The 27033-nt window shown below is 38.0% G+C and overlaps 1 protein-coding gene across 1 annotated transcript; it reads left to right on the plus strand.

The window, feature by feature from the left end:
• Nucleotides 1-969: 969 nt before the first annotated feature.
• Nucleotides 970-26608, plus strand: LOC306881890 (galactose-3-O-sulfotransferase 3-like; the record flags this gene model as incomplete). The annotated part of the gene is made up of 3 exons (XM_079436239.1): nt 970-1202; nt 22551-22648; nt 25342-26608. The coding sequence occupies exons 2-3, from the start codon at nt 22566-22568 to the stop codon at nt 26606-26608; spliced, it is 1350 nt and encodes a 449-aa protein (XP_079292365.1). The 5' UTR covers nt 970-1202; nt 22551-22565.
• Nucleotides 26609-27033: the final 425 nt, after the last annotated feature.

Below are 27033 nucleotides of genomic sequence, written 5' to 3' on the forward strand. Positions count from 1 at the left end.
CACGATGCCATACAGAAGAACCTTTTTGTCTAAATGGTTCCATAAAGAACCTTTAACATCTGAAGAACCTTTCTGTTTAAAAAAGGTTCTTTGTGGCGAAAGAAGGTTCTTCAGATTATAAAAAGGTAAGAAAGAAATGTTTTTTTAAAGAACCTTCTTTGTGGAACCAAAAATGGTTCTTATATGGCATCGCTGTGAAGAACCTTTGAAGCACCTTTATTTTTAAGAGTGTAATTTTGTCATTTGGGACTAAATAAGGGTGAGTAACAGATGCATATTTGTGGCAAGAGCTATTTCTTTAAAACCAGGAACATGTCGCCGCATAGATTGATGGTAAATTTCCCTCAGAAATACAAATGTGTCCCTGGAGCACAAAACCAGTCATAAGTAGCACAGTTATATTTGTAGCAATAGCCAACAATACATATAGGTCCAAATGATTTTTCTTTTATGCCAAAAATCATTAGGATATTAAGTAAAGATCATGTTCCGTAAAGATAGCCTATTTTGTAAACTTGCTACCATAAATATATCAAAACTTAAATTTTGATAAGTCATATGCATTGCTAAGAATGTCATTTGGACAACTTTAAAGGCGATTTTCTCAATATTTAGATTTGTTTTTGCACCCTCAGATTCCAGATTTTCAAATAGTTGTATCTCAGCTAAATATTATCCTATCCTAACAAACCATACATCAACGGAAAGCTTATTTATTCAGCTTTCAGATGATTCAAAATTGACCCTTATGACTGGTTTTGTGGTCCAGGGTCAGAAATATGCAAGGGTAAACTTCTAACCCCCTTTTTTTTTTGTCATTGAGATAAATTGCGAGATCATATTTGACGAGATTTAGCTTCGTGGCTGGTAAAAACATTTCTCAACTCACCAGCCAAAAGTTAACTGCAGAGCCTGGTTGGCTCTCCGCTTTTTGATTCGTGCGCGTGCGTCGTGAATACGCGGGCGCGCGACTTGGAAAGAGGCGGCGCGCGGTGCAGATGACAGACAGCGGCAACCGACGCGCCGGTATTTATCAACGCTGAGATGACCTACCGAGCACCGAAGCGTCTCGCGTCTGCTGATTCTGAGCGCAAATAACCGCGGAGGAGCGAATCTGAAGTGGCTCGGATCGTTGTTTGACTGCGGAGCGAAAACTACATCCATTCATCGGTACATCAGTCGCGGAGCGTGAGATGACAAAGGTGGGTGAGAATACAACCGGCTACCGTATTTCTTTATCACCGTCAGTGGCCTGGATTGACAGCACACCTGTCTCCTAACACATCCTAATATTAATGCACGGGATAAAATGTTGTATTTACATTGCTCGGTTCTCATGCCTGCTGCGTTTGCAGCATAAAGCAAACGCGTCGCATCGGTGTGCCCTCATTCACCGTTCTGATTCACAGTGATGACCAGCTGATTTATGGATATTGATTTAATTGATATGCATGCTTTAGTTAAGTGACAGATTTACCTGTGAGGACGTGTTTGGCCAGCCGGTTTCATTCAGGATCTACATCTGACCTCAGCTAAATGATTTGAATGAATATATTGGTGTTTTACTCTTTAAAATGTTAGTTTAGCATTGAGATCTATTTAAACGGCTTGTTTAGTGTGGTGTGAAAGCTTGTATTCTTTGTGTTCAAAAAGTTTCCTATTTAAAGCTGCTATTATGATTCAAAGCTTATTTGGTATAATGGTTTACAAGAGTTCAGTTTTGTTGAAAATGAAAATGGAAAGCCGTTCCATCCTCGAATGCTTTTATCAGCTTTCTTTTTTCATTTAACATTAACACAAAACTGATTGTCAAACAAAACGGTTGTCACAGTGTGATTTGCCATTCAAATGGCTTTGAATAGTCACGGCAGCTTTTAGCACATCAGGCTTGTGTGGCATGAGCTGATCTGATCTGCTTCGTGTTGTTTATCCTTTTCTGTTTGTCCTGCTGTTCCTTATTTTCCCCTTCAGAATATAATTAATCATTTTTAGCACAGCAGATAATCGCTTGATTTAGAGGCTCAACATCATCTGGTGGAACAAATGCAAGAAATACAGAGGGGTAATAATAAAACAATATAGTTATAAAATCTGACCTAAGAGGAACTGGAATTTGAATCTTAATTGAAGATATAATATTGATGAAAAAACATGGCCTTATAAAAGAGGAAAAGAGTTGATATTTAACTTTTGTGATTTGCATCCAGTAATTAATAGACTGCGGACAGTGAGACGGCACTAGACTAACCTGCTCTCCAGAGGTGTCACTTGAGCTGGATCGTAATCCCAGCGTCTTTTAGCAGACTTGGCTGATGATACACAGGGCAACTGTATGCAATGTTGCTGTCATTGGGCAACCAGGTGAGACACAGAGCCAACGACCGATCTAAAGTATGCAGATTGAAGTTTGTTACCCATTCTCAATGGGAAAGTGCCCAAGCAACATTTCTGGCAGAATTGCTCAAAAGGTTGCCCCATGTATCATCAGCCTTAGGTTACCAGCTCATCGGCCTCGTGCTCATGCATGTTAGATGAAAACCAATCTGAACCCGAAACAGTTTTCAGCAGCAGTGAGTGTCTGAATATTAAAGGAATAGTTCACCCAAAAATTAAAATTAGCTGAAAGTGTGCTCGCCCTCAGGCCATCCAAGATGTAGACGAGTTTGTTTCTTCATCAGATTTGGAGAAAATTTAGCATCAATTGCTCAGCAATGAATCCTCTGCAGTGAATGGGTGCCGTCAGAATGAGAGTCCAAACAGCTGATAAAACATCACAATCCACACCACTCCAGTCCATCAGTTAACATCTAGAAGCTGCGTGTTTGTAAGAAGCTAATTTGTAATTAAGAGGTGTTTCATTTAAAACCATTGCTTCCGGACAAAATAAAAGTCTATAATCCATAACATTGCACTCTACAGTGGAAAAAGTCATCTCATCTGAATCAGGAGAGAACTATGCACAGATCAAGCACCGTTTACAAGCCAAACAGCTCTAAACAAATTTGTAGGTGGATTTTGATGTGAGAGGACAACGGGGGATGGATTTGGAGGAAGAGTTATTGATTATGGACTCTATTTTGACCAGAAGCAACGGTTTAAAGTTAAAACAAACACACAGCTTTTCTCTTCACAAGATGTTAATTGATGGACTGGAGTGGTGTGGATTACTTGTGGCCTCAGATTATGCTAGACAACATATAAAACTACCAAATTTCGCTTAGTTGATTTTAAAAAATCGTCGACTAACCGGCAAAATACCGGAAGTGGCGGATTTCACGGACGAGAATCCATAAAACGCATTATTTTCCAAGGCTGCATGATATATTAAACCCATTTAAAAATCATAATTAAGCATAATTATGAATTCACAAACGCTAAGATTTAATTAAATAATTATATGCGATGCAGTTCACACAGTATATGCTCTTTAATTATTTCCATGCGTGTAGGTTAAGTTCGTGCGTCACAGTAGCTCCACAGAAACTGCTATCATTTACATGTGGAGCGTCTCAAACTCATCTCATCTCTGCATGTTGTTTTGAGTTTGTGTTTATTATAACCTAGGAATAATCTATATATTATAATCTAGGAACGCAACGCGCCCCATTTCATCAGATTTGTAAGGTAAATAATTTATAAATATACACAAACACAGGAGAATGCATCGCGATTTCAAAATAAAAGCTCAAACCCTCACTCTTGAGTTTATACGGTATGATGTCCACATATTCATTTAATTACAGTGGCTATAGCATTTGTGGGAAATTAAGGCGAGACACGGCAGGCAAAAACATCGTTTTTTTTTTATTGGTCAATTTTGAGATTTTTGGATATTTGTCTTCAATAACATGTCTTCTTTCAGACTTGTGGTGAAAAAAAGTCCGAAATACACATTTAGGTCTTTATTTTACTGCACTTTGTCTGTTTGCGTCTGTAGATTTCTCATAAATTCAACAAAAGTTGGCGTTCTAAATCAACATGCTGCTCCGCGATCTCTGCCTGTACCCAGTCATCACGTATACTGCTGGAAAGCTCTCTCTCTTCTCTACAATGCTGTCGGATCCAAATATGGTCATTTCCTTTCTATCAGCAACCAATCGTGAAAGTAAAAGAGGGGATTTAACTCTAAATGCGCAATCTCATTGGCTGAAGACAATTTCTGACAACGTGATTCGTTCAGAATCGTCACATGACATGGTATGCGTTGACGCTTCCTTGTTTGGTTAAGCTTTCCGCGGGATCTTTTGAGTGAATTAATGAAAATGACTTCGCGTCAATCATCGAAAAGAGTACAGCAGTTGTCACTTGCAAGGGGGAAAAGGAAAATTAGTGATGGATTACCCAGTGAAATGCCCGCCTCGGGAAGCGCATCTGAACGTAAGCTGTCGATGGGAGAATTTGTAATGTCAGAAATAGCCCAATACCACCTTCTAACATATTATAACATTACTGTAACAATATTTGTTTTGTATGGATGAAATATTTATTTATTTATAAGAATAGAATAAAGTGCCATCTCATTCATTATGTTGTGGTGGTCAGTTTTACTTTTACAGTACAGATTTCTGTGTGCTGTATCTATAAAAACAAAACAAATGAACAGTTATTGATACAATACACATTTCATTTTAGCGGCATAAATTGAGAGAGGTATTGAGTCACTTCACAGGACCAGGGAGCAGGTCAGGCAGGCTTATGCAGATATTGATGCAGATGTGGCAGAGTTGCTGAGAGAGGATGCAGATGCGGTGATAAATATCAGTGTGTCTTTTGATGGCACTTGGCAGAAAAGAGGGTTCACATCACACTATGGGATCGGGGTGTGCATCCATATTTTTACGGGACTGGTGATCGACTTTGAGGTTCTATCCTATTGCCATGCTTGTGCCCTTAAAGAAGCTGCCAGGCAAGAGGGAAAGATTACAGATGAGGAAATTGACAGCTGGAGAGAAACGCATGACTGTGCACAAAATTTTAGGGGCTCAAGCAAGGCTATGGAGCAGGAGGCAGCGAAGAGGATGTGGGCCAGGTCTGTGAGTCGCCACCAGCTGAGATACATTCAGATGCTGTCAGATGGGGACAGTGCTGCATTCAGGGAGGTGGTATCCCTCAACCCATACCCTGGGCATGAGGTAGTAAAATTAGAATGCATCAACCATGCCCATAAGCGTATGGGCACAGCACTACGAAAATTAAGTGCTGAACGCAAATTGGGGGGGAAGGGTCTGGGAAAATTAACGGCCAAAAAATGTAAAACATTACAAAATTATTACAGGGGGGCAATTTTAAATAACCAGGGTTCCATAGAGAAAATGAAAAATGAGATCTGGGCTGATCTCCTCCATAGCATGTCTGTCCTGCAACCTGTCCTGGTGTTGGTATAGGAGAGCGGAGGAAAATGGAGAAACTCCAGAGAGCCACAGGCTCCATGCAGGAAACTTTTTGTCTTGGGAGGTGGGCCAGAAGCTGATACCTGTATACCACCGCATGTCAAGTGACAGCCTGCTGCAGCGCATGCAGCATGCTGGCACTCAAAATGCGAATGAGTGCCTCAACTCCGTCATTTGGGCCCGCTGTCCAAAAACAGTGTTTGTAGGTAAGAGTAGAGTTGAGGCAGCTGCAAGTATGGCCATTTCAACTTTTAATGAGGGGGCCTCTGCCATGCTTGCCATTATGGATAAGCTTTGGCTGGAAAGCACTGTCGTTACCGTCACCACCATCAGGGAAACCGACATGCTGAGGATCACAAAAGCCAAATCCATCCGGTCTGAGAGTGTAAAACGTTGCAGAAAGACTCTGAGCACAGCTAAAAAGCTGAAAAGGCATCAGCAAGAGAGGGGTGAGGGGCCTACATATGGTGCAGGCATGGATAGCTAGGCTTTCAACCCTCATGGGTGAACTTTGTGTTCCGATGGACATAGATGACTAGAGTTGCAGTTCTGATGATAAGTTTGTGTCTGTATTTGTGGTTCTCTGTGGTTAGTTGAAGGTCTTATTTGGCAATGTTGTTTTATTCAGTTGTCATTGTTCATGGTCTACATTGTTATAAACAATTACTTGGCCAGTTGTTTTGCTTGTTAGCAATGTTTTCATATAAAAATGTGTGGATTTTTACAATATAAATCTTTAAAGCCCGTTTTCTCAAAATGACTTTTCTCTCATACTCCAAGTCCGAAATCTCCACTTCAGTAGCACCTGTATACACCAAACTTTCCAGTCTTGTACCTAGTTATATTATGAAGACAATTACAGAGGGATTTGTAAATATATTATTCCTAGCCTGATTTATATAACATTTTATTCCAAAAAACATGGCGAAAATACATTTTTTAAGGCTATTGACAGTATATTCTGATTTACAGGATAACAAAAGTAGATATCCATAAATCCCTCTGTAATTTTTTTCCCATCTCATATGTGAACACAATGAAAAAAGAATTTTGAACCTGGCTTTATCCAATTCTGAGATTTCGTTTTTTAAAATATATGCAAATTAGCGCATATTTAATTAGATAATGACTAATTTGCATATTTAAACATAAAATTACAGAAACTTTGTAATACATTTTTTTCTCATCTTAATGTAGGTAATCAACTGGGAAAGTTTCATGGTGATATCTGCTAGTTAAAAATTTTACCCTATTCACCTGTAGTGTCTCGCCTTAATCATTTAGATTAATCGATAAATTAGTCAATAGATTAACCTAAATAAAAATAGTTGTTAGTGGCAGCCCTAATATAATGTAGAAACTTAATTTTCTGTAAAGCTGCTTTGCAACGATTGGTATCGTGAAAAGCGCTATACAAACAAACAAACAAACAAATGGAATTGAATTGTGGATTATTGTGGTGTTTTCATCAGCTGTTTGGTCTCTCATTCTGACGGCACCCATTCACTGCAGAGCAAGTGATGCAATGCTACATTTCTCCAAATCTGTTCCCATGAATAATCAAATTCAACTACATATTGGATGGACAAAACTCTCTTAAAGCTAAATAAACACTCTTCATTTTGGTTGATGAATGAAATTGTGCAGCTTTCAATTTGTTTTGACCAGTTGGAACCACCTTATAAACAACTTAGGCCAAACGTAATTACAATCTTGGTGCTTTAATATCGCGTTACTACAGTAATATATCTTGGTGCAGCTTTGTTTGTGAGAGTCTGATCGCCACTCTCTCTGGAAATCAATAGGAGAACGTGTGTTCAGCTGAGATCTATTACATGATTCTCTTACATTATTAATAGACCCTTCACTTGATGCTAATCTAGTCTGATGGGGCAAAGTATAGCGACTCTCTAAAATTACATTTACAGGATAAATTGTGATCTTGTTAAACATTAAGCCGATAATAATAATTATCAATTGCAATGACATCAATCAATGTAAAGTCAAGGCTGTGTTGCCTCTGCTTATTCCTGCATGTATTCTGGGCACTTGAGAAGGTAAGGTGAGATGCGAGACGTCTACGGTGCATCTGGTTGCTCGTCTGCTCTTGTGTTTCTACTGTGCTGGAATGTGTTGGCATTTAAAGTGGGAATCTGATTAGATCGCCTGTGATTAAATATTTACCGGTGGCTTCTCCGCTGCTCCACAGAAAAGTGAAAGCTTGGAAAGTGTGTGTTTTTGCTTGCATGCAACTGTCTGCCTGCTTGTGTGTGTGTCTGTGTGGGACTAATTTATTGCACTCATTAAACTCGCCATGTTTTCTCTGCATCCCCTTTGGTTTCCCTGGTCGCCACCTTTTCTGTGACCCTTGCGTTAATTTTCCTCTGAGGATGCTTGCTGCTTTTCTTCATCCGTGCCTCACTCTCATCCTCATTTTCTTCCGCTTGACTTTTAATGTCCGTTTTGTTTTATCAGGGAGCTGCATGCTTATTAATATGAATGTTATCCTCCTAGAGGCGTAACTCGTGTTCTCAGTGCAAATCAATCATGTGTTTGTTGTTCAACTGAAGTGGAAAAGATATGAATTATAAACCGGGCAATAAAGAAGTTAATACTTTGATAAAACATTTATTCAGCAAAGACCATTACATTGATTAAAAGAGACAATAAAGACATCTAAAAATGTTACAAAAGATTACATATTAATATATTACAAGTAAATGTTGTTCTTTTGAACTTTACATTCATCAAAGAATTCTGAATAAATGAACTACGGTTTCCACAAAAATATGAAGCAGCACAACTCTTTTGAACACTGATAATAATCAGCAGCAAATCAGCATATATGAGTGATTTCTGAAGATCATGTGACACTGAAGACTGGAGTAATGATGCTGAAAATACAGCTTTAATCACAGGAATAAATTACATTTTAAAGTATATTCACACAGAAAACGGTTATTTAAAGCTGTAATAATATTTCACATTTATACTGTATGTTTGATCAAATAAATGCAGCCTTTATGTGCATGAGACTTCTTTCAAAAACATTAAAAAATCTTACCAACCCCAAAGTTTTGAACAGTAGTGTAGTATATCTATCAGTTTGTCCACTACTAAACACTTTACTCTGGAAAATGCATGTTAATGTGCCTAACTGTTATTGTTCGTTAGTCACTGTCAACATGCTGCGTAAATATACTGTCAGTCGTTCTGTTATAAGTGATTGATTTAAAACACCTCACACCTGATTCAGTACAGCTTGATATTTAGCTAAACTAATGATCACCCTGATACACACGCTTTAACACCATTAATGAGTTAATTACAGATAGCTGAACCTTTTCAACACTTTCTGATTCTTTGGTGAAGTGCAGACAAACATGTTTTGATAGAGCGATTAAAGAAAACTGTCCGTCAGTCTTTAGAAAGTTTAATATTTCCCTCTTCTGCCATTGACAAACTTCAGTTGTGGTATCAGACGGCTCCACTTTGACCTCAGTGTTACAGCGGACTGAAATTAGCCGCTGTTGTGGTCTCGGTGATATTGTGTTTCAAAGCAGCGTTTTTCATCCTGCCATCTTTGTGAATGGAGAAGGGAATCTGTACAGTCACTCCTTGTTTTCTCAGAAACTTCATATGTGCTCGTATGAAAACATCGGAGGCTGAGCTGTTAGTTTTACTGACCGGAAAATGCAGCTGGTTTTCAGACAGGGATTTTTCCGGCTGCCATGCATAGGATTTCTCACATGACTTTGCTATGTTTGACGTTTAATTTATTGGGAGTTAGATTTATAAAAAAATAAATGATATTATAATGGTTTATTATTATTAAATCCAATTATGTGTAAAAAATATCCTTTGTTTTCCGCCAGCTTTTTTATGGTCATGCACTGGATTTCTTACATGACTTGCTATGTTTGATGTTAGAGTTAGAGAGAGTCAGGTTGATCTCAGAAATGAGAATTTTACTTATTTTTATTTATTTATTTATTTTTAATAATATTATTTTTTTATCTTTAATTATATTTTTAAATATTTAAGTAGTAGTAGTAGTTGTTTTTGTTATTATAATTATTATTATTAAATCTAATTAAGTGTAAAAACTATCTTCATCTGGACTGCAGCCAGGGCTTTTCTGGTCATTCATTGGATTTGTTACATGACTTTACTATGGTTGATGTTTATAGTGAGTCAGAATTATTATCACAGAAATTTGAATTTTCTTTCTTTTTTATTTTTGTTTATATAAAAATATAATAATTAAATATATTTGATTATATTTAATCTAAATATTTTATTGTTGTTATTGTTATTATTTAAAAATCCAATTATGTGTAAAAAGTCCTTATTTTTGGTCTGACTACATAAAATTTGCACATCTAGTTTTAAAGTCATTTGTTTCACTGAAAGGTTAAAGGGTTGAGTAATTTGCATTGTGGGATGTTCGGTTGTATACTGCAGATTTTTCTATTTTCGCTTCAGTTAGATGCATATAAAACAGTTGAATGCTGTGCAAAACTAGTGTGTAGTACGTCATTGCAAACATGCCCATAAACTCTTTTGTATTGTTGAATTTCATCCTCAGATTTGCGGCGGATGGCCGGTTGCTCAGGGGCTGCTGAAGGATTAATTAAATGCTCTTTAGAAAGGGTCTTGACTATCGGTCTGTTACAGATGCTCCTTCCCAGCAACAGATCCCATAACCCCATAAACGCGCGGGTGCACACCCCCCGCGGGTCTCTGGCTGCTCAGACAGCAGGAGTGTAAGTGGATATCAGTGACGGCTCGCGTTAAACCCCGCAGACACCTCTTTCATCACTGATGCTGCCGCCAGTGCTTTTTCCTCTTTTTGTGTTCTGCATGCTGCAGAAATGTGAACTGACTTGAATGTTAGTATTAGTGTAAACTAGGAGTTCCCAAACGATTTTGTCAGCCGAACCCCTTAGACATAATATATTTACTTGCAATTCTCTTGATGATTTTGTGTTATGTTTAATATTTCCGTAATTTGATGGCACATTTGTTCAGGGTTCTTTAATGTCAGGTGACTCTAAATGGTCACATGATGTGATTTTTAAAAAAAAATTTTTTAAATAATTTTAACTAATTATAAAAGTTAAGACAGAAATGCATTACAGTTTTAAGTTACAATTGTACTATAAAATAAAAAAAACATTTTATAATTACTTAGTTAAAATATACAATATTTCATTTTACACTATCGACACACTATTTCCATTTTTTTTGGATATTGTGCAGTTGCTTTGACACAATTTACATTGTTAAAAGCGCTATATAAATAAAGGTGACTTGACAATACTAATATTTAGGTTTTAAATTCTTCACTTTTAAATGTTCAAATTTTAGCTTTTCAAACCTCAAGCTTTTATTTTGGCGGACGACTGGTGAAATGCTGTAAACGTCTGTCCACAGAAATGTTGCAAATTATAAAAAAGATCGCAAATGCGCATTAACCTCGCGAGATGCTGAGAACACTGGATCCTGAGCTGCTCGATCACGTGTAAATGAACACAGTGCTGCGCTTTACTCTGAAACGATAAACAAGCTATATCACTCAATATCCTTAATTAGCTCTTCATCAGCTTACAAACCTCAGTTTATAAAACCCTTGAGTAAACAAGTGCACTTTAGCAAAACAGTACTACTTTCCTTTTAGTTCCTTTTAACCTAAACATAATGTTTGTGATGTGAATGCAAACACTTACAGAGCATGTGACATTTGAAGGAAGCTCTGTCGCTCCCTCGAGCCCTGAGTTTTTCTGAAATAATGCATGACCGTGAGCTTATAATGCGTTGTCAAGCAGCACCGTCTGCACTCATGTGCATGTTTCTGGACGTAATGTTCCCATCTTTCACTCATTGTTCCTCACACACACACACACACCACTCCTGATCGCTTTCATTTATCTCCCCTCAGCGTTACACCAGAGGTTGTGCCATCTGCTCGAGTCCATAAACCCGACCGGCGCTAGCGAGGGCCAAACAGAGCTGCGCTGATTGTTACATCTCGCACAATAATTCAATCTCGCGCTTGGCTCGTCTGGAGCTGGAGGAGCGGATCTGTCTGCCTCTCAGGATGTTTTGGTCTGTGGGGATTTAGTTAGACGAGCGCCAGGGGATTTGAACCCATGACCTGTCGGGATGCTCTTGCCGCCTTGGTCACTCTGCGCAGGACCCATCAAATCCTGTAGCGGATGCTGGAAATTGATTTGGAAAGGCGCACCTCTCTGAAATCTTTCTAGAGTTCAAGAGTCCAATCTGAAGGAGTAGTTAATCATGCACGTCCTGAATAATTATCCTTGTTCTCTATTCATTGTCACTGATGCAAGAAAACAGACTGTTCCCTTATTAACCAGAGGAACATTTTTCACTGTTTTGTGCTGCATAATTAGGAACGACCCAAGACATTTAGTAGCAAGTCAATGAAATGTCTTTGTGTAAACAATTCAAATCTGCTGTTTTCATAATTATATTCAGTTTGAGAGATGCACGTAAACATGAAGTAGGTCTGAATGAGGTGATTTGTAATATAGTAAGCGTCCAGCTTAGAGCAGGAATTAGTGTGGAGGAATGAAGAGACGTCTGCGCGTCTCTCGGGGGTGTTCTCTGGAGCTCAGGGCTGGTGTGGATGATGGGACACCGGACGCTTGGTGGGGCATCATGACATGATTGGCCACAAGCTGTGAGGATGTGCTGAGATTTCATAGGAAAGAGCACAAACACGCGATGTGAAGAGGACGTGACAGAGCTGCTGTAGATGCTCCTTAAACGAGTAACTAAGCCCGTTGTTTCTTTGCGTTCTTAAGGTCTGTTTTTAAGGTAATCCTTAAAGATGGGTTGAAGTAGCCAGTTGTGAGTGTAACAATAGTCATCTCAGACACACCTAACGTCTGTTCATGGATCTGATTCTTTGTATCTCTAACATGTTTTGAGTTTTTAAAGTCCGTGTAAAGTCAATTCTGAGAATTGTTTGTAAACACATTATAAATGTTAGAAATGCATTGCTGAAACATGTTACAAAGACTGTGAACTATGTAGTACTTACTTAGACCATTAAACTGTTTTTCACCATTTTCATGATCAGGATTTTTTTGGGCGGGGCTAAACCAAGCCACCGAGCACGGCCCCTTTCCCAACACTAGATGTGTGACCGACCGGTGTGTGAAATCGTACAGTGAGAGCTATAGAGAGCAGATGCATCATGTAAATGCATAATACCTGGTTGCGATCAAAAAAGCTCGCGGTTGAGAGAGACGGCAGCTTTCCTGCGAGTGGGCGTGGTTTCAACGCCCCCCAGTGGACACACCCCCAGACACACCCCCAGTTTGAGAGCAGAGAATACTGCTTATTTTATTTACTTGGCGGGTTTTTTTAGCATTCAAATTTTGCTGGGTGGTTAATTTTTCTGTGGTGTAACAAACTCAGAACACACATTTAATATTGACTTTACACGGACTTTAAGCTGATATCAAAAAGAGTAAAAAACAGTAATATTGTGAAATCTTATTGTAATTTCTAATATTGGTTTCCTATGTTAATATACTTTAAAATGTAATTTATTCCTTTGATGCAAAGCTGAATTTTCAGCATTATTACTCCAGTCTTCAGTGTCACATGATCCTAATATGATGATTTGTTATGAGTGTTGAAACTGTTGTGCTGCTTCATATTGTTTTTTTGGAACATGTGATACTTTTTATTCTTTGATGAATACAAAGGTTAAAAGAGCATTTGTTCAAAATAGAAATCTTTTCTAACAATATAAGTCTTTTTACTATAAAAAAAATTAATATGAAGCATATTAGAAAGATTTCTGAAGGGTCACGTGACACTAAAGACTGGAGAAATTATGACGGTTTCTAATTTTTTTTTTTTGGTTTTTTTTTCAGTATAGAATCTAAAAACATTTTAATCTTTTAAAATCTAATAAAATAGAATTTAATTTTTTTTTTTTTTTGGCAAGTTGAAACATGGATGAATATGGAACATGGAAAAAGTAGTAATATACTGTACCTTCAAAATAATGTTTTAAATATGTATTATTATTGATTAATAAATTATTTAACTAATAATAATAATAAAAGTACTGTGCTAGTGAACTTTTGTTTTGGCGTTTGTATTAAAGAACTTTGAGCTTTGTTTGTTGTTGTGTGTTTATATAATGTCCCTCAGAAATCACTGTTATATGCTGATTTGCTGCTCAAAAAAATCTTATCAATGATAAAAGCTGCTGTTGTGAATTTTTTTTTTTTTTTTTTGTATGTGTGAAAATGAATTCTTTGAAAGTTCAAATCAACTGCATTTATTACACGAATAATAGAAACATTTGAAACATTATAAATGTCTTTATTGTGACTTGATCGATTGGCAGCAGTTCTTTTATATTATTTACCGATCAGTCAGCAACAATTACACACCTGTGGGTGATCGATAGGTGCATAGAATAAATGACCAAAAACAAGCCAAGCATCCAAGCAAAAATGATATTTCCACATGAGAGGGATATGGAGTGATGTGGGCAGTTGTGGTTTAACCTCCTGAGACCCCCCTCCAAAAAAAAGCTTTGTGAATTTAGTATTTTTTCATGTCATTACATTGTTTAGAGCATTAGAAAAAAAAATTTAAATTAACATTTTTGAAAAATTATATTTTATTAATATCTTTTTCTATGTTCTCTGTAGAGGACACTAGGACTAAGTTTTTTCTAAAATTAAAATGGCATGAATAGACATCAAAAAGGCTAAAACAATGGGATTTTTTTTAAATCACCAATACATTTTTAGGTTTCAGGATTTTTTTCTTCTAAACTTTGTTTAAGGATGATTCTCAACTATGTTATAAAATATATAACAAAATTATTTGATATACCATTTTGTTTTATGCAATATGTGTGTAAAAATATCCATAAACTGGTTTTCCATTAAACACAGTGTATCTATACTGTATCTAATTTGCATATTAATGTGTTTCTGTTGGGACAGCGTGTTGAAAAAAAATTGTCATAATGGGAGTAATAATTGACCAGATTTTCATAATAATATCTAATATTTCATAACAAAATAGATATATAATTTATTTTCCTATTCAATTGTTATGTCTCCCAAAATGTGTAATAGCATGCTTTTAGTCCTGGTGTCCTCTACAGTGGACATGTATGAAATCATGTCCTGTTTCATAACAGGAAGTCATATTTGAATTTGAAAACCCATAACATTTTCCTGAGATGTTGCTTTATGACAAACAATTAGAAAATTATTCAGATTTAAATGACAATTACAAAATATAATCATATTTCTGCAAGGATGTAAAATGTTTCACTAAATTAAATGTACCCATCTTTAAAGAGCTAGGAGAGGGTGTGGTGATGGTGACACGTCCAATCATTTAGTATCTCTATAAAGCCCTGAATGTGCTCTGTTCAGGACATCCAGACTTACAACCGTGACATGAGAGTCTCAGAGAAATTCACTCAAATATAATGTCCACTACAGAGACAACAACTCCAGAGCTGGGTCTCAGCTGTGGCCATGCATTATTGCAAAAACAGATCATATGTGCTTCAACTGTGGCTCATACACTCAGAGTGGGAGCTGTTTTATATTATTATTAAGTCTCTGCACTGATGTCAGACACATTCTTTTCCCATGAAGAGAAAATAGTTTATTTGTGAAATACTTGATATTCCCACATGGTTTATATTTCCCCAAATCAATTTGAGTTTGATCAAACCCATACACTGATATTCAGAAGGAGGTTTGGTTTGTGACAGGAGTTTTTCCATGAGAAATGTAGTCAGGAAAAGACTCTGCAAGTCAAATATCTGCTCATATCGAAATTGAAAGAGTCTAAATTGAAAAAAAACAAAATCATTAACTTCTAGATTGCGTGTGTGGGGATGGATGTGGATGTGGACGGCTGGGGGTTTGCTGATGCTCATTTTCAAGCTTCATTTCCCAGATTGATTTTTTTGGGATTTAGACAATAATGCCTCATCAGATGTGCAGACAGAGAGAGATAGAGAGAGGATGTTTCATGCTTTACTGAACTGTGATTACAATAAAGTACTCTAGAAGTGCTTTGTGGTGTGATATAGGAAGAAAAACTCAAATGTAATATCTGAGTTTAGAGCCGCACGGTTAGTTTAATTAGTGTCTCTTCTGTCTCCATTCTCACAGAGGTTCAACAATTATTTCTTGTTGAATTTTGTTCAATACTCAAAACAGCTTCCTTTTCTTAAATAGGGACACTTTTAGAGAAGTGTAATGTTCCTTTAACAGATTAGGTCCCACCTTTAAAAAAACAAAAATAAACCTAAATGTAAAGAACCAAGCCTTTTTTAATGTGTTTGCGGATAATGCATCTCAACAGGGTGTCCGTTAAAAGTGTGTTTTAGGTTTAGTAAGCTTTAAACTCTATGGACAGAACGGGTTTGGCATCAGTTGAATCGTCAAATGGTGTTTAAACTCCATTTCAGGACCTTTTAGATGATTTGAATAATCAATGATGCCAACAGAATGTGTGTGTTTTAAAGGGATAGTTCACCAAAAAAGGAAAATTCAGTCATCATTTACTCGCCTTCATGTCTTTCAAACCTGTATGAGTTGCTAGCCATTGACTAGTATGTAAAAGTTTGTTTAAAAGAACACAAAATCGGCAGATAAAGTTAAAATGTTACTAACATATTTTACGTTTTACAGATTTAAGCAAATATGCATTTAAACATCTATATCCAAGTTACTGCTGTTACTATTAGATGTTTTTTTGCCAAATACCAGCAGTTAAATCAACGTCATAAAGAATCCTGCATGCTAATCACATGCCGCAGAAGATTTATCACATTTACATTCTCCACATGCTGCAAACTGCAGTCAGAACAAACAGATCGTAACCGTAGGCCCACCCAGACAGGTGAATGTAAACCATTTAAGGGAGTGTAAAGTCTTGTGACGTTAACAGCTCTCGCTGTTTGCAGACCTTTTCAGCATGGTGCAATAAAAAGTGAGAAATACACTTGCCTTCTGTTCAGCTCTACATCCCTGTTACTGTAAGCTTGTGAGAATGTTGTTATGTCGGGCGTCTCTCAGGACTTGACCCTATATTTGGGATTGAACTTGTAAACTTTGTCCTAGAAACCCAGATTTTTAAAAAGTAGTATGCTGTGTTAAATACAAGCTCAATTAAAAAGTATAAATATGCAAATATTATACAGTGTATATGTACAGTTCAAGATGTCTTTGTCTTTTTAGCTGTATTTTGTAAGCTAGAAAGTTGTGGAGTCCAGTCTGGGATGTGTGGGATGATGCTTAAAAATCAATTTGTGTGCATTTTGCATGCTGTATTCATCATAATATTGTGTTTGAGCTACAGCAGGACTCATTTTGCGTTGCATGCTCATATAATAGAAAAGACACCTCTATAGAAGAGTCCATCTTGACCCGTGCTTAGAAAAGTGTCCATGCATTCACTTTAGAAAAGGCCTGGAAAACAGTCATGACCTGGAGAAATGATCATATGATTTGAATTGAAAACGCTTTGCGAGGAATATGTTAAGTGGTTTAAATCTTTAGATTTGTTCTGTCATTGCTATTCTTTGTAAGCTGCTTTGGAAAAAATATGTGTTGAGAAAATGCTATGACGATGGAATAAGGGAATTATTATTTATATATTTTGTTCCTGCTTAATACAATAAACCTTTGTCAGGATTGATGTTGCATTGCATTTTACGCAGATTAAAATGCGTAAGTGTCTTTACAACACTGTACAGGTTTCACAACTTTCTAACTGTTTATGGAGTCTTGAACGTTTTTGGAAAAGCCTTTTGTCAGCTGAACAACTGACATGTTCAGTCCATTGAATGCACTGCTCTATCCTCATAGCCTCGCTCCTGTCAAAATGAAGTATGGTTATAGCTTTTTTCTGCCCACTTTGTTTTTATGGTCAACCCTAAGTGCAAAACTGATTAGCAGCAAAGATGCGGGGATTCCTCGAGTTCCTTCTGCCCTCCAGACATTATCACATGAAGAAAAGCAAGTAGAAAGAGAAAAGTTAATGCAGTAGCCTACGCAAATGTCACTATTCCAACACTCTACAAAATTCAGGGGCCCTTTACCATAGCTTAAATTACTGCATGGTAACAAATCTTCTAATTTATTGATTTAATTGAACCTTAAGTTGCAAACATTTTGATCTTTTGACAATGTTACAAATTGGTATTTTGTGTAAGTTTCATAAAAATTCTTGCATGAATTAATTTTTTTTTGCAGAACTTAATGAAATTGTATTGATAACTGAAAATTGGCCAGTGGATTTCTAGTTCCAAGCGCAGTTTGCACCAGACTGGATAAGGAGAATAAATATTGAAAATAAGTCTTTTTTGATGTGCTTTTTTTTTTTTGTAAAAGGAAAAGCCCTGTGTAGCTTTTTTTGTTGGACATTTATGAGTTTACATTGAGTTAGTTTGAACTGGAATTGCTAAGATAAATTGGTTCCAGAGCCATACACTGAAATGTTACTTTTGAGTAATACATTTAATTGTTAAATTAATTGTTCAAAGTTAAACCAGCCACCCAAAAAACACTAAAAACAAAGCAGCAGTTTGGTGATGTACATTAGTCTCCGACCAAGTTACTGAAACCCCTGGATGTGCAGTTACACCTGCTGATCATAAAACAAGAAGATTATCTACAATATTACACTCATTAAAACACATGATAAACTCCCATCATACATACAGAGAGAGATTTAACATGGCAAGATGCATGGTCGCTCACCACCATTCTGATGACCAAAAAGAGACAAACAAATAAAGCCTCTCCTTGTAAAAGACCAAATCCTTCTTCACGCTGGGAGACTAACCTGAAAAAGGCAGAACCGCTAAAACACAACAAAAGGAGGATGCACCAACCCCATCCCTTGTTCATAATGACGTACTTCCACAAAGGTCTAGTACCAAGGATGATGCATCCTGAGTAATCAAACCCTTCCTTTTTTATATTCTCAATGCCAACACTGATAGGTTCATAGGATTTAAACCATGTTAACCAATCACAAAGGAGTAGGAACACGGATAGGTTCACAGGCTGCCATGACATCAGCCAATCATACAAGGGCTATACCTTACCCGGCTACATTCATGCTACAAATGAAGTTCCTCTAACCCAGTGTAGTTTGTTGGTTGAACATGATTTAATTTAGAAGTCGTCATAACTTCAAAACACTTGTATTTAGATTGTATATCTGACCCACCGTGTTCTCTTGACCACCATCTGTCCCAGACATCTATAACGTTGCATGCCTGGCTGGACGTTCCTCACGTCACTGCTGGATTGGTCACACAAGCTTGGCTATATCACAGTAACTCGACACCTTCTCCAGAGAGCGTCTTTCCACAATTCCACAATAGGACCACTCAGAACTGTAGGATCACAGCTTGACTCTCGGTGTTTTCCCCCAAAAGTCACATTTCGATTCCAACAAAACGGCACAGATCGGATTCTAATCTCCTTGCCTTCACCTCGACTCTGGCTTTGTGTGGCTTGAATGACAGGGAATGATGGAGAATCTGTTGCGGTATTAGTGGTCTTAATGTACAACTAAAGCAGTGCAAACGCAGTTCCTGGAGGGCCACAGCTCTGCAGAACTACAAATCACACCTGCATGAAAGTTTCTAGTAATCCTGAAGACCTTGATTAGCTGGATCAGGTGTGTTTGATTAGGGTTGGAGCTAAACTGTGCAGAGCTGTGGCCCTCCAGGAATTGAGTTTGAGACCAATGCACTAAAGGGATTAACGTTTCCTTCAAGTAAGATTATGTTTTTAAAATATATATTTCATGGCTAAAAGTGTCTTTTCTTTGCTTCTAGTACAGCTTCCATTCTTTTGTAAGTTTTACACTAGATATTGTAATATTGGATGCAGGAATTTGCTTCACTCTTAAACAGACGCGCCCCCCCCCCCCCCCCCCCCCCTCCCCCCAAAAAAAAGAAAAAAGGATTTAGCAGCCATAGAAGAACCATTTGGGTTCACCAAAGAACATTTCAATGAACGTGTGAAAAATATTTTAATAATCTGAAGAACCTTTAAAGAACCTTTGGTGGAATGGAAAGGTTCCAGGGATATCAAAGTTTCTTCATGGAGTGCCAGTAAAGAACCTTTTTTTTTTTTTTTTAAAGAGTGTTCCATTCCGATCAGTGAACACTGATGTTGGGTGATGGGTTTGGCTTTTTTAATGATTGTTTGAACTTTTTTTAATGAATTAAAATTTTAATTAATCAAAATCAAGTCATTTTCTGGCCCCTTTGAAGTTTACTGAGGCCCTCTGGTTTGGAAACACTGCTCTAGATATTGATGTTGTTCTCACATTCCTGATAACATCAAAGAGAATTTAGATGCCGAACAAGCTCAGCCTCAACTCTAATGCATTCTTGTTTATTTCTATTTTATTTGGGGAAGTCGTGGCCTAATGGTTAGAGAGTTGGACTCGTAATCCAAAGGTTGTGGGTTCGAGTCTCGGGCCGGCAGGGATTGTAGGTGGGGGGAGTGAATGTCCAGCGCTCTCTCCACCCTCAATACCACGACTGAGGTGCCCTTGAGCAAGGCTGCCCACTGCTCCGGGTGTGTGTTCACTGTGTGTGTGTGTGTTCACTGCTGTGTGAGTGCACGTTGGATGGGTTAAATGCAGAGCATGAATTCCGAGTATGGGTCACCATACTCAGCAGTATGTCACTTCACTTCACTTCACATACAGGGGCTATAATGGTACTGGGGTAGAAATAAACAAGAATGCATTAGAGTTGAGGCTGAGCTTGTTCGGCATCTAAATTCTCTTTGATGTTATCAGGAATGTGATTGTTCCTACTGTAGATCTGGGGCTGGGCATTTATAATGGAATGTCTTTTATCTCACACTGTGGTGTTAAATACGTGAGTGTGTGTAGGTAGGTTGGATTGTTGCGTGGGTGATTCGTGTCTTCCTCTGCCTCTAATTTATTCTTTCTTCTTGCACAGAAAATGCGCAATACCTTTACCAAACCTTCCCTCCATGTACATAATCTGAGCCGCTCTCATGTGCTACCAGATCTTTCTGGATCATTAGAAACACGCGCAGTTTAATTAAAGAGTGGGAAATGAGCTGCATCTAACTGTGAGACTCACTAGCCTAAATAAGGCACTCAAGTAATTTGAAGTTTTAATAGCATTGTTACGTGCCTTCCTAGTCTAGGGTCAGGAAGTGTGTAACAAAGAAATGTATAAAACGCGAACACAGAGAAAAATAAATAAATAAAACTCTTAACAGCCAACCAGGTAATCCTCTCTCCTGTCCCAGCACTCCACAAAAATCACACAGACAAAAGCTGAAATATTGGACAAGCTCAAATAAAGTACAAAAAGGGGAGCAAATGAAGCTAGGGAGGGGACCAGGCCAAAATAACAAACATAAAAACTCTAACTTAGGGAGAGTACTTTCTAAACTCACAAAACAAAGTGAAAACAGAGCAGCAACGTCTCTTCCAAGATTCAAAGGTAAATAAGTTGTACACTAACAACCAGAAAGTCAACAGATCAACTATTAGCACACATGGTACTGTCTGGGACAGGAGAAAACAGTCTCGGGAGGCAGCGAAGGCAAGAAAAGAAGGCCATCTTCACAGTGAGTCTCCAGCTTTATCCACAAGCTCTCCCTGCAGCAGCCAATCAGAGCTAGCCAGTAGTCGATGACAGTTAGGACCAGCTGATCTTCATTAAGCTTTGCATGGAGTAGAGGGAAGAGAGAGAGAGAGAGAGAGAGAGAGAGAGAGAGAGAGAGAGAGCAAAAAACAAAACACTGCCAAAAATACAAACTGTAACAGTAGCAATATCGAATTCCGCACAATATAAAAAAATATATAAATAATTACGTCTTGGGACGTAACAAGCACATCTCTTCTCAAGCTGCATGGCTTGAAGTATCATTTATTCCAGTAGCACCAAAATTTAACAGTTTTAAAGGATTGGTACAAATGACTGATTTAAAGTATGAGGAATATTGATTATGCCTTAACAAACCTCACTGTTAATTACTTGCTGTGTCTTTAGAGCCTTTTCCTATGAGCTTTTTCATGTGCTGATACGTGACACTGATTGGTCCAGTACCAGACCTCTAAGGGACCATGCACTCATGCCGTAAGTGAAGGTTTATATTACCATTGGAAAAAGAGGCCCAGACAGCCAGTCGGTGTTGAACTCTGACCTGCAGTATTCTTTTGCATCAGCATTTTAAACTTGAATTTGCCTTCAGTAAAACTAATTTCCTTATATTGGTCATAGAAAACAGCCACTGTGATGCATTTGCATCACATTTGCATTTACTTTCTTTTGCTCACTCTATACTGCTTTACCATCCAATTGATTTTTGTGTAGCAACTATTTCAATGTCAATTGCACTGCTGTAAAATCTGCAAACAGTCCAGACGGCTATAAAATAAAACCAGAAGCTGGTGGTATCAGTTGTTTGTCAGTGGTTTGTATTGCTAATCTTGGACTATCATTTCTGCAGTGGTACTTGTTGCGACATTAAAATATAAGTCATGTCATTTAATTGTCTTGGCTCTTTTTGAATGGCATTAGGAGTGAAATGGCTTACCCTTTTTTGTAATGCTAATGCTAATTAAACTACAGTAGTATCAGGGCTTGATCGGGGGAAATAAAGGCAGGTTGTGTAGAAGTGCCATTCGATATGGTGAGAGAGAAAGGGAAAGCGAGATGAGATAACTGTAATTAGAAGCCAAGGGAAGAGGTGGCCTGGACTCGTATGGAAGATATTCAAGACTTTCTTAGCATTAGACAGGAAACTCTGTCCGAATGCTAATACATGACACCTGTCCTGTCCTTGTTTTAGGTTTGCTTGTTGTCTTCGTCTCTGAACGTGTGTGTGTGTGTGTTTGAATGACCCAAACATTAAAAAAGGCACTTTGCAATTTGAGATCCAGCTTGAAAGGAAACACTGTCAACCAAACCAACGGTTTGCATTATTGGTGCATTTTCATGCTCATGAATTTGTTGTTTATGTTTCATACAGAGGATATACTTGGTGTTCTGGATACGGGTTAAATGTATGAGTAATGCACACCTTTGTAAAGTCCTATTCTTCTCTTTTGCAGTGAAAGAACGTGGAGATGACGCAGAAGAAGATATTCCTAGTATTGATTGCAATCAGTACGGTCAGCTTGCTTCTGCACCATGGGGGTCACTTGAACTCGTAAGAGCCTTTTGAAGAATGATCTCTCCATTTGTCCCTACCTCGTTTCCTAGTGATTCACCAATTTTTTTTTTAACCAAAACAAATTTTACATATTGCAACTGTAACTCATGTATCTTATCTGATGTATATTGTGTGCATAAAGACACTGACATAGTCAAAATGCATCTTTGGAGATCAATGGTGTCAATTAAACACATTGTTTTGGTCATGTTTTTGGACCTCCAAAACTAGTTTGGCCAAATATTTGTGGTTGCCAAATTTTGGAGCATCACTACTCATTCCTCTTTTCTGCCACCATTTGTTTTTAGTCTATTCCATTTGATTCCTAATTTACCTTGCCGAAAAGATGACCTTCAACCAGTCTAATGTAATTTGGTAATTTGGCCAACTGGTCTCCCATCATGACCAGATCCCAAAAATCCCAATTAAGCTCAGTGTGCTCCCTTTAAGCTCTTCCACATTGAACGTCTATATAAATATTTCATAAACAGACTTTAAATATTAACTGATGGTTGTCACTTTAAGTTAAGTTAATCGATTTTCTATGAATTCTGTCAACTCAAATCTGAAGACTGGCTTTGATCTTTGGCAACTAGCATCAACTTCTCCAGACTGTAAATCTGTGGAAAATCGGGGCAAAAATCATGTAGTGTATTCCAGCCTTAAGAGACTATAGATTAGTTTACATCCATTTAAAAAGAGGTTTCATAATGAGGCTAGTTTCTGTGTTCATCCCCATGAATTAAATGTATTGATTTGATTTGTTTTATTTGATTTTTGAAAGGGTTACTTAGCTGAACGCAGACTAGTATAGATGTTGCAATGTGCTTCAATGACACTTGACTATGAATATATAACTGATCGACTTGAATGCCTTTTTGCTTGATTTTATTTATTTTTTTTTTTTTTTTGTGATTGACTTTGTACCTTCAAAAAATCTTTTTACATTTATTCTTTAAAAATTTTCCTTAAAATAATCGAGAATTTTTAATAAAAAGTGATGTGAGCTTAATGGGAACAGGGGTGTGTAAAAAAACTACCCTTTTTGAATTTAAAGATGTATGTCTTAATTGAAATATCATTTAAAATAAAATTTAACATTTTTGTGTGAGAGATTAATATTTTATTTTAACATAACTTTTTGAACTGAAACCAATATCTTGTATCTTGTCAATATCTTGAAACTTATATGTCTCTATGCAGATTTTGGTGAGCTTAATAGGTACGTTTACCCTATCTGCGTACACACAAATCTATGAAACCAACACAAAATGATAGAGTATACATGCCAGACCAGTATGTGGTGCTATAATTTTGCCACAGAGATACACTAAAAATGGAGAAGACAACTTGGACTCGGTGCATAAATCTTGCGCGCGGTATACAAACAAACATGGAACAATTACATTTATTAATCTATGTTCATGTTGGTTAATAAAAAACAGTCGTTCAGTGTTCATGTTGTTGTTGCTGTTACGTGACATAGCGGTGTCTGACTAGGGTCTAGACGTGGAGTGATGACATCATCGTTTCACAAAATATACGGATTTGCTGTCCAGACGAAAACGCAAAGGTGTCGTTTTCAGATTTATCCACTCTGGGACCCGGTTTAAAAAAAATTGCGGTTTCACGCTCCCAAAACGCCGGATCCATCTGGACGAAACGCAAATGCGATACAAAACTTGTGTATACAGCTAAACGCGTCTCCGTGTGGATGGGGCCTGAGTCTCAAATTTTCATATCTGTCACACAGAAACCTTGCACACTGAGTCCGATGCATTACATTTACATTTATACAATTAGCAGATACTTTTATCAAAACCAACTTACAATTGAGGAATAAAATAAGCAATTAATCATAAAGAGGCAAATAAACGCAGGAAGTGCTTGCAATACAAAGTTTCAGGCATTGTAGAACAAGCTAAACAGGGAGAGATTAAGGAAAGAGAAAGCAAAGTTTTTTTTTTTTTTGTTCTTTAGTTGTTGCTTTTTTCATAAAAATAAAAAGAGATGAGTTTTCAGGTGTTGCTTGAAAATTGTCAGGTATTCAAATAGGCATAATTAGTCAATACAAAATAGTCTTCAAGCATGATTTTGTGGTCCTTTCTCTTCTTCAAAAGAGAAAAAGAAAGAGGAAATATTGAGGCAATCCAATCCTGCAATAGTGTAGAGAGGAAGGAGAGTTCTACCTTTATCAAGGAGCTGTGGGATTAAGTTTACTTCAGGATGTCAGTGGCTCAATATGATGCTTTGCTAGCGATATTGGAGCCAAATATTAAAAAGAAGACCAGTAATTTCCGTGAACTCAGTGTGCAAGAACCTAACAGTGCTTTGTGCTACAAGACGAAGTGGATCAATATGTCAGGTGCCATTCTGGGTCTTGCTGTTCGCATGTACGGTGGCTTTGAATTGTCAAAACACCTCTCAAAATCCTTGCTTGGATGTGAAAAATCCGATCCAATTTTTATGACAGATTAAAGTTTAGGAGGCAACGTGTAAACGTGATTGATACAATGTGATACTTGTGAACTTTTTTTTTTTCTTTTCTTTTCGTGTGAGAATTTTGCACTCCGTGTGCAAGGACCTTAAGGCTTTATAAAGTTTTATCAGTAGGGTATATTTGTGTTTGCATTACCATTTTTCTTTCAACATGTCTTCATTTCTGCATTAATTCTCCCCTCTGATTGCAGGACGTTGGAGGCATTCTGGTTGGGCTGTCCATCCTCCACGGCCTCCTCAACCCAGGGCAGCAGTGGACTTTCTGCTAAACACACGAGTGTAGCCTTCCTTAAGACGCACAAAACGGCCAGCTCCACTGTGCAGAACATCCTCTTCCGTTTTGCTGAACGCAACAACCTCACTGTGGCATTGCCTATTACCACCTGTGACCACCAGTTCTGCTACCCTCGACCGTTCAGTGCCCACTTCGTTCACCCACACACCGCACCACCTGACATTATCACCAATCACTTACGATTCAGCCGGGCTGAGCTACGACGCCTCATGCCCAACAACACAATCTACATCACGATACTGCGGGAACCAGGAGCGATGTTTGAGTCTCTGTTTACCTACTTCAATCAGTACTGTCTTAGCTTTAAACGTGTCCCAAATGGCTCTTTAGAGACTTTCCTGGACCACCCTTGGAGCTACTATCGTCCAGAAGAGAAGGATTCGATGTATGCAAGAAATACACTGACCTTCGACCTAGGCGGTGATAAAGACCGGCCATCTTCAGAGGCGCCGGCATATGCGAAACGTTTCGCTGCAGAAATGGAGCAAGTGTTCTCGTTGGTCATGATCGCGGAATACTTTGATGAATCCTTGGTGCTGCTCCGCCGCTTATTGTCTTGGGATCTCGACGACGTTCTGTACGTCAGTCTCAACATGCGCACACCTGACTCCAAGAGCAGCCTTTCTAGTGAAAATACGGCCAAAATCAGAGCCTGGAATGCTGTAGATTCTGTACTGTATGATCACTTCAATGCCTCATTGTGGCGACAGCTGAGAGCATTAGGACTAGTGTGTGTTGAGCGGGAAGTCCAGCTGTTGCGTCAGTCTCGTGACCGACTTGTCCGCAGCTGCTTTGGAGGGCATTTGCCACCGCTTCGCTCTGCTGCACAGATCACGAATAAGGAATTACGGCCTTGGCAGCCCAGTGCCAAAGTGGAAATTGTAGGGTATGATTTACCTGTTAACATGACACAAAAAGGCCATGTTACTCCACGAGATGAGTGTTTAAAGATGGTAATGCCAGAAGTGCAATACACACGGCTGCTGCTGCGCTCAGAGTCCTTACGTTATCGAAAGCGGTTTCCATTACGGAGCTCCCAGCAGACTTTACGAACCGTGGGACAAGTACGGGCACACAAAGAATCCCCAGCTCCGAGTTTGAATCCACGACCCTCAGAGACTATGCCTCGGAGCACCAAAGGAGCGTTACGGCTTTCCCAATAACCAGTGTGAAAGTATAGTTAAACTTCTTTTCTTTAGTCCCTGTTCCTCGCAGCTAAATTTACATGAGATGTTGGAATTACTTGAAAGCTTGAGGTCATACCTCATTGGATGTGCGCACAACCAAACGTACGCTCACAACTCTTGTTCTAAAAGTTAGAAAAAAAATTTGTGTTTCTCAAACTTAAATTTAAAAAGGTGAAGGAAAATATATATTGTAGTCTAAATGCCTGACATCTGGAATGTGTCTCAAACTCCCAAGGACTCTCTCTCTGCATATATACCATCACTTACTGTTTGTATTTAAGCCATCGTTACCCTGCTGGAAAATCCCAAATCAGTTTAAGTTGGTACCTGGTTTTACATGGTTTCTAGCTAGTTGAAGCTAATCTCTTCTGGTCATTGCTGGCCCAAGCTTGTCTAGAGGG

Source organism: Barbus barbus (assembly GCF_936440315.1).
Source record: "Barbus barbus genome assembly, chromosome: 2".
Classification (NCBI taxonomy): domain Eukaryota; kingdom Metazoa; phylum Chordata; class Actinopteri; order Cypriniformes; family Cyprinidae; genus Barbus; species Barbus barbus.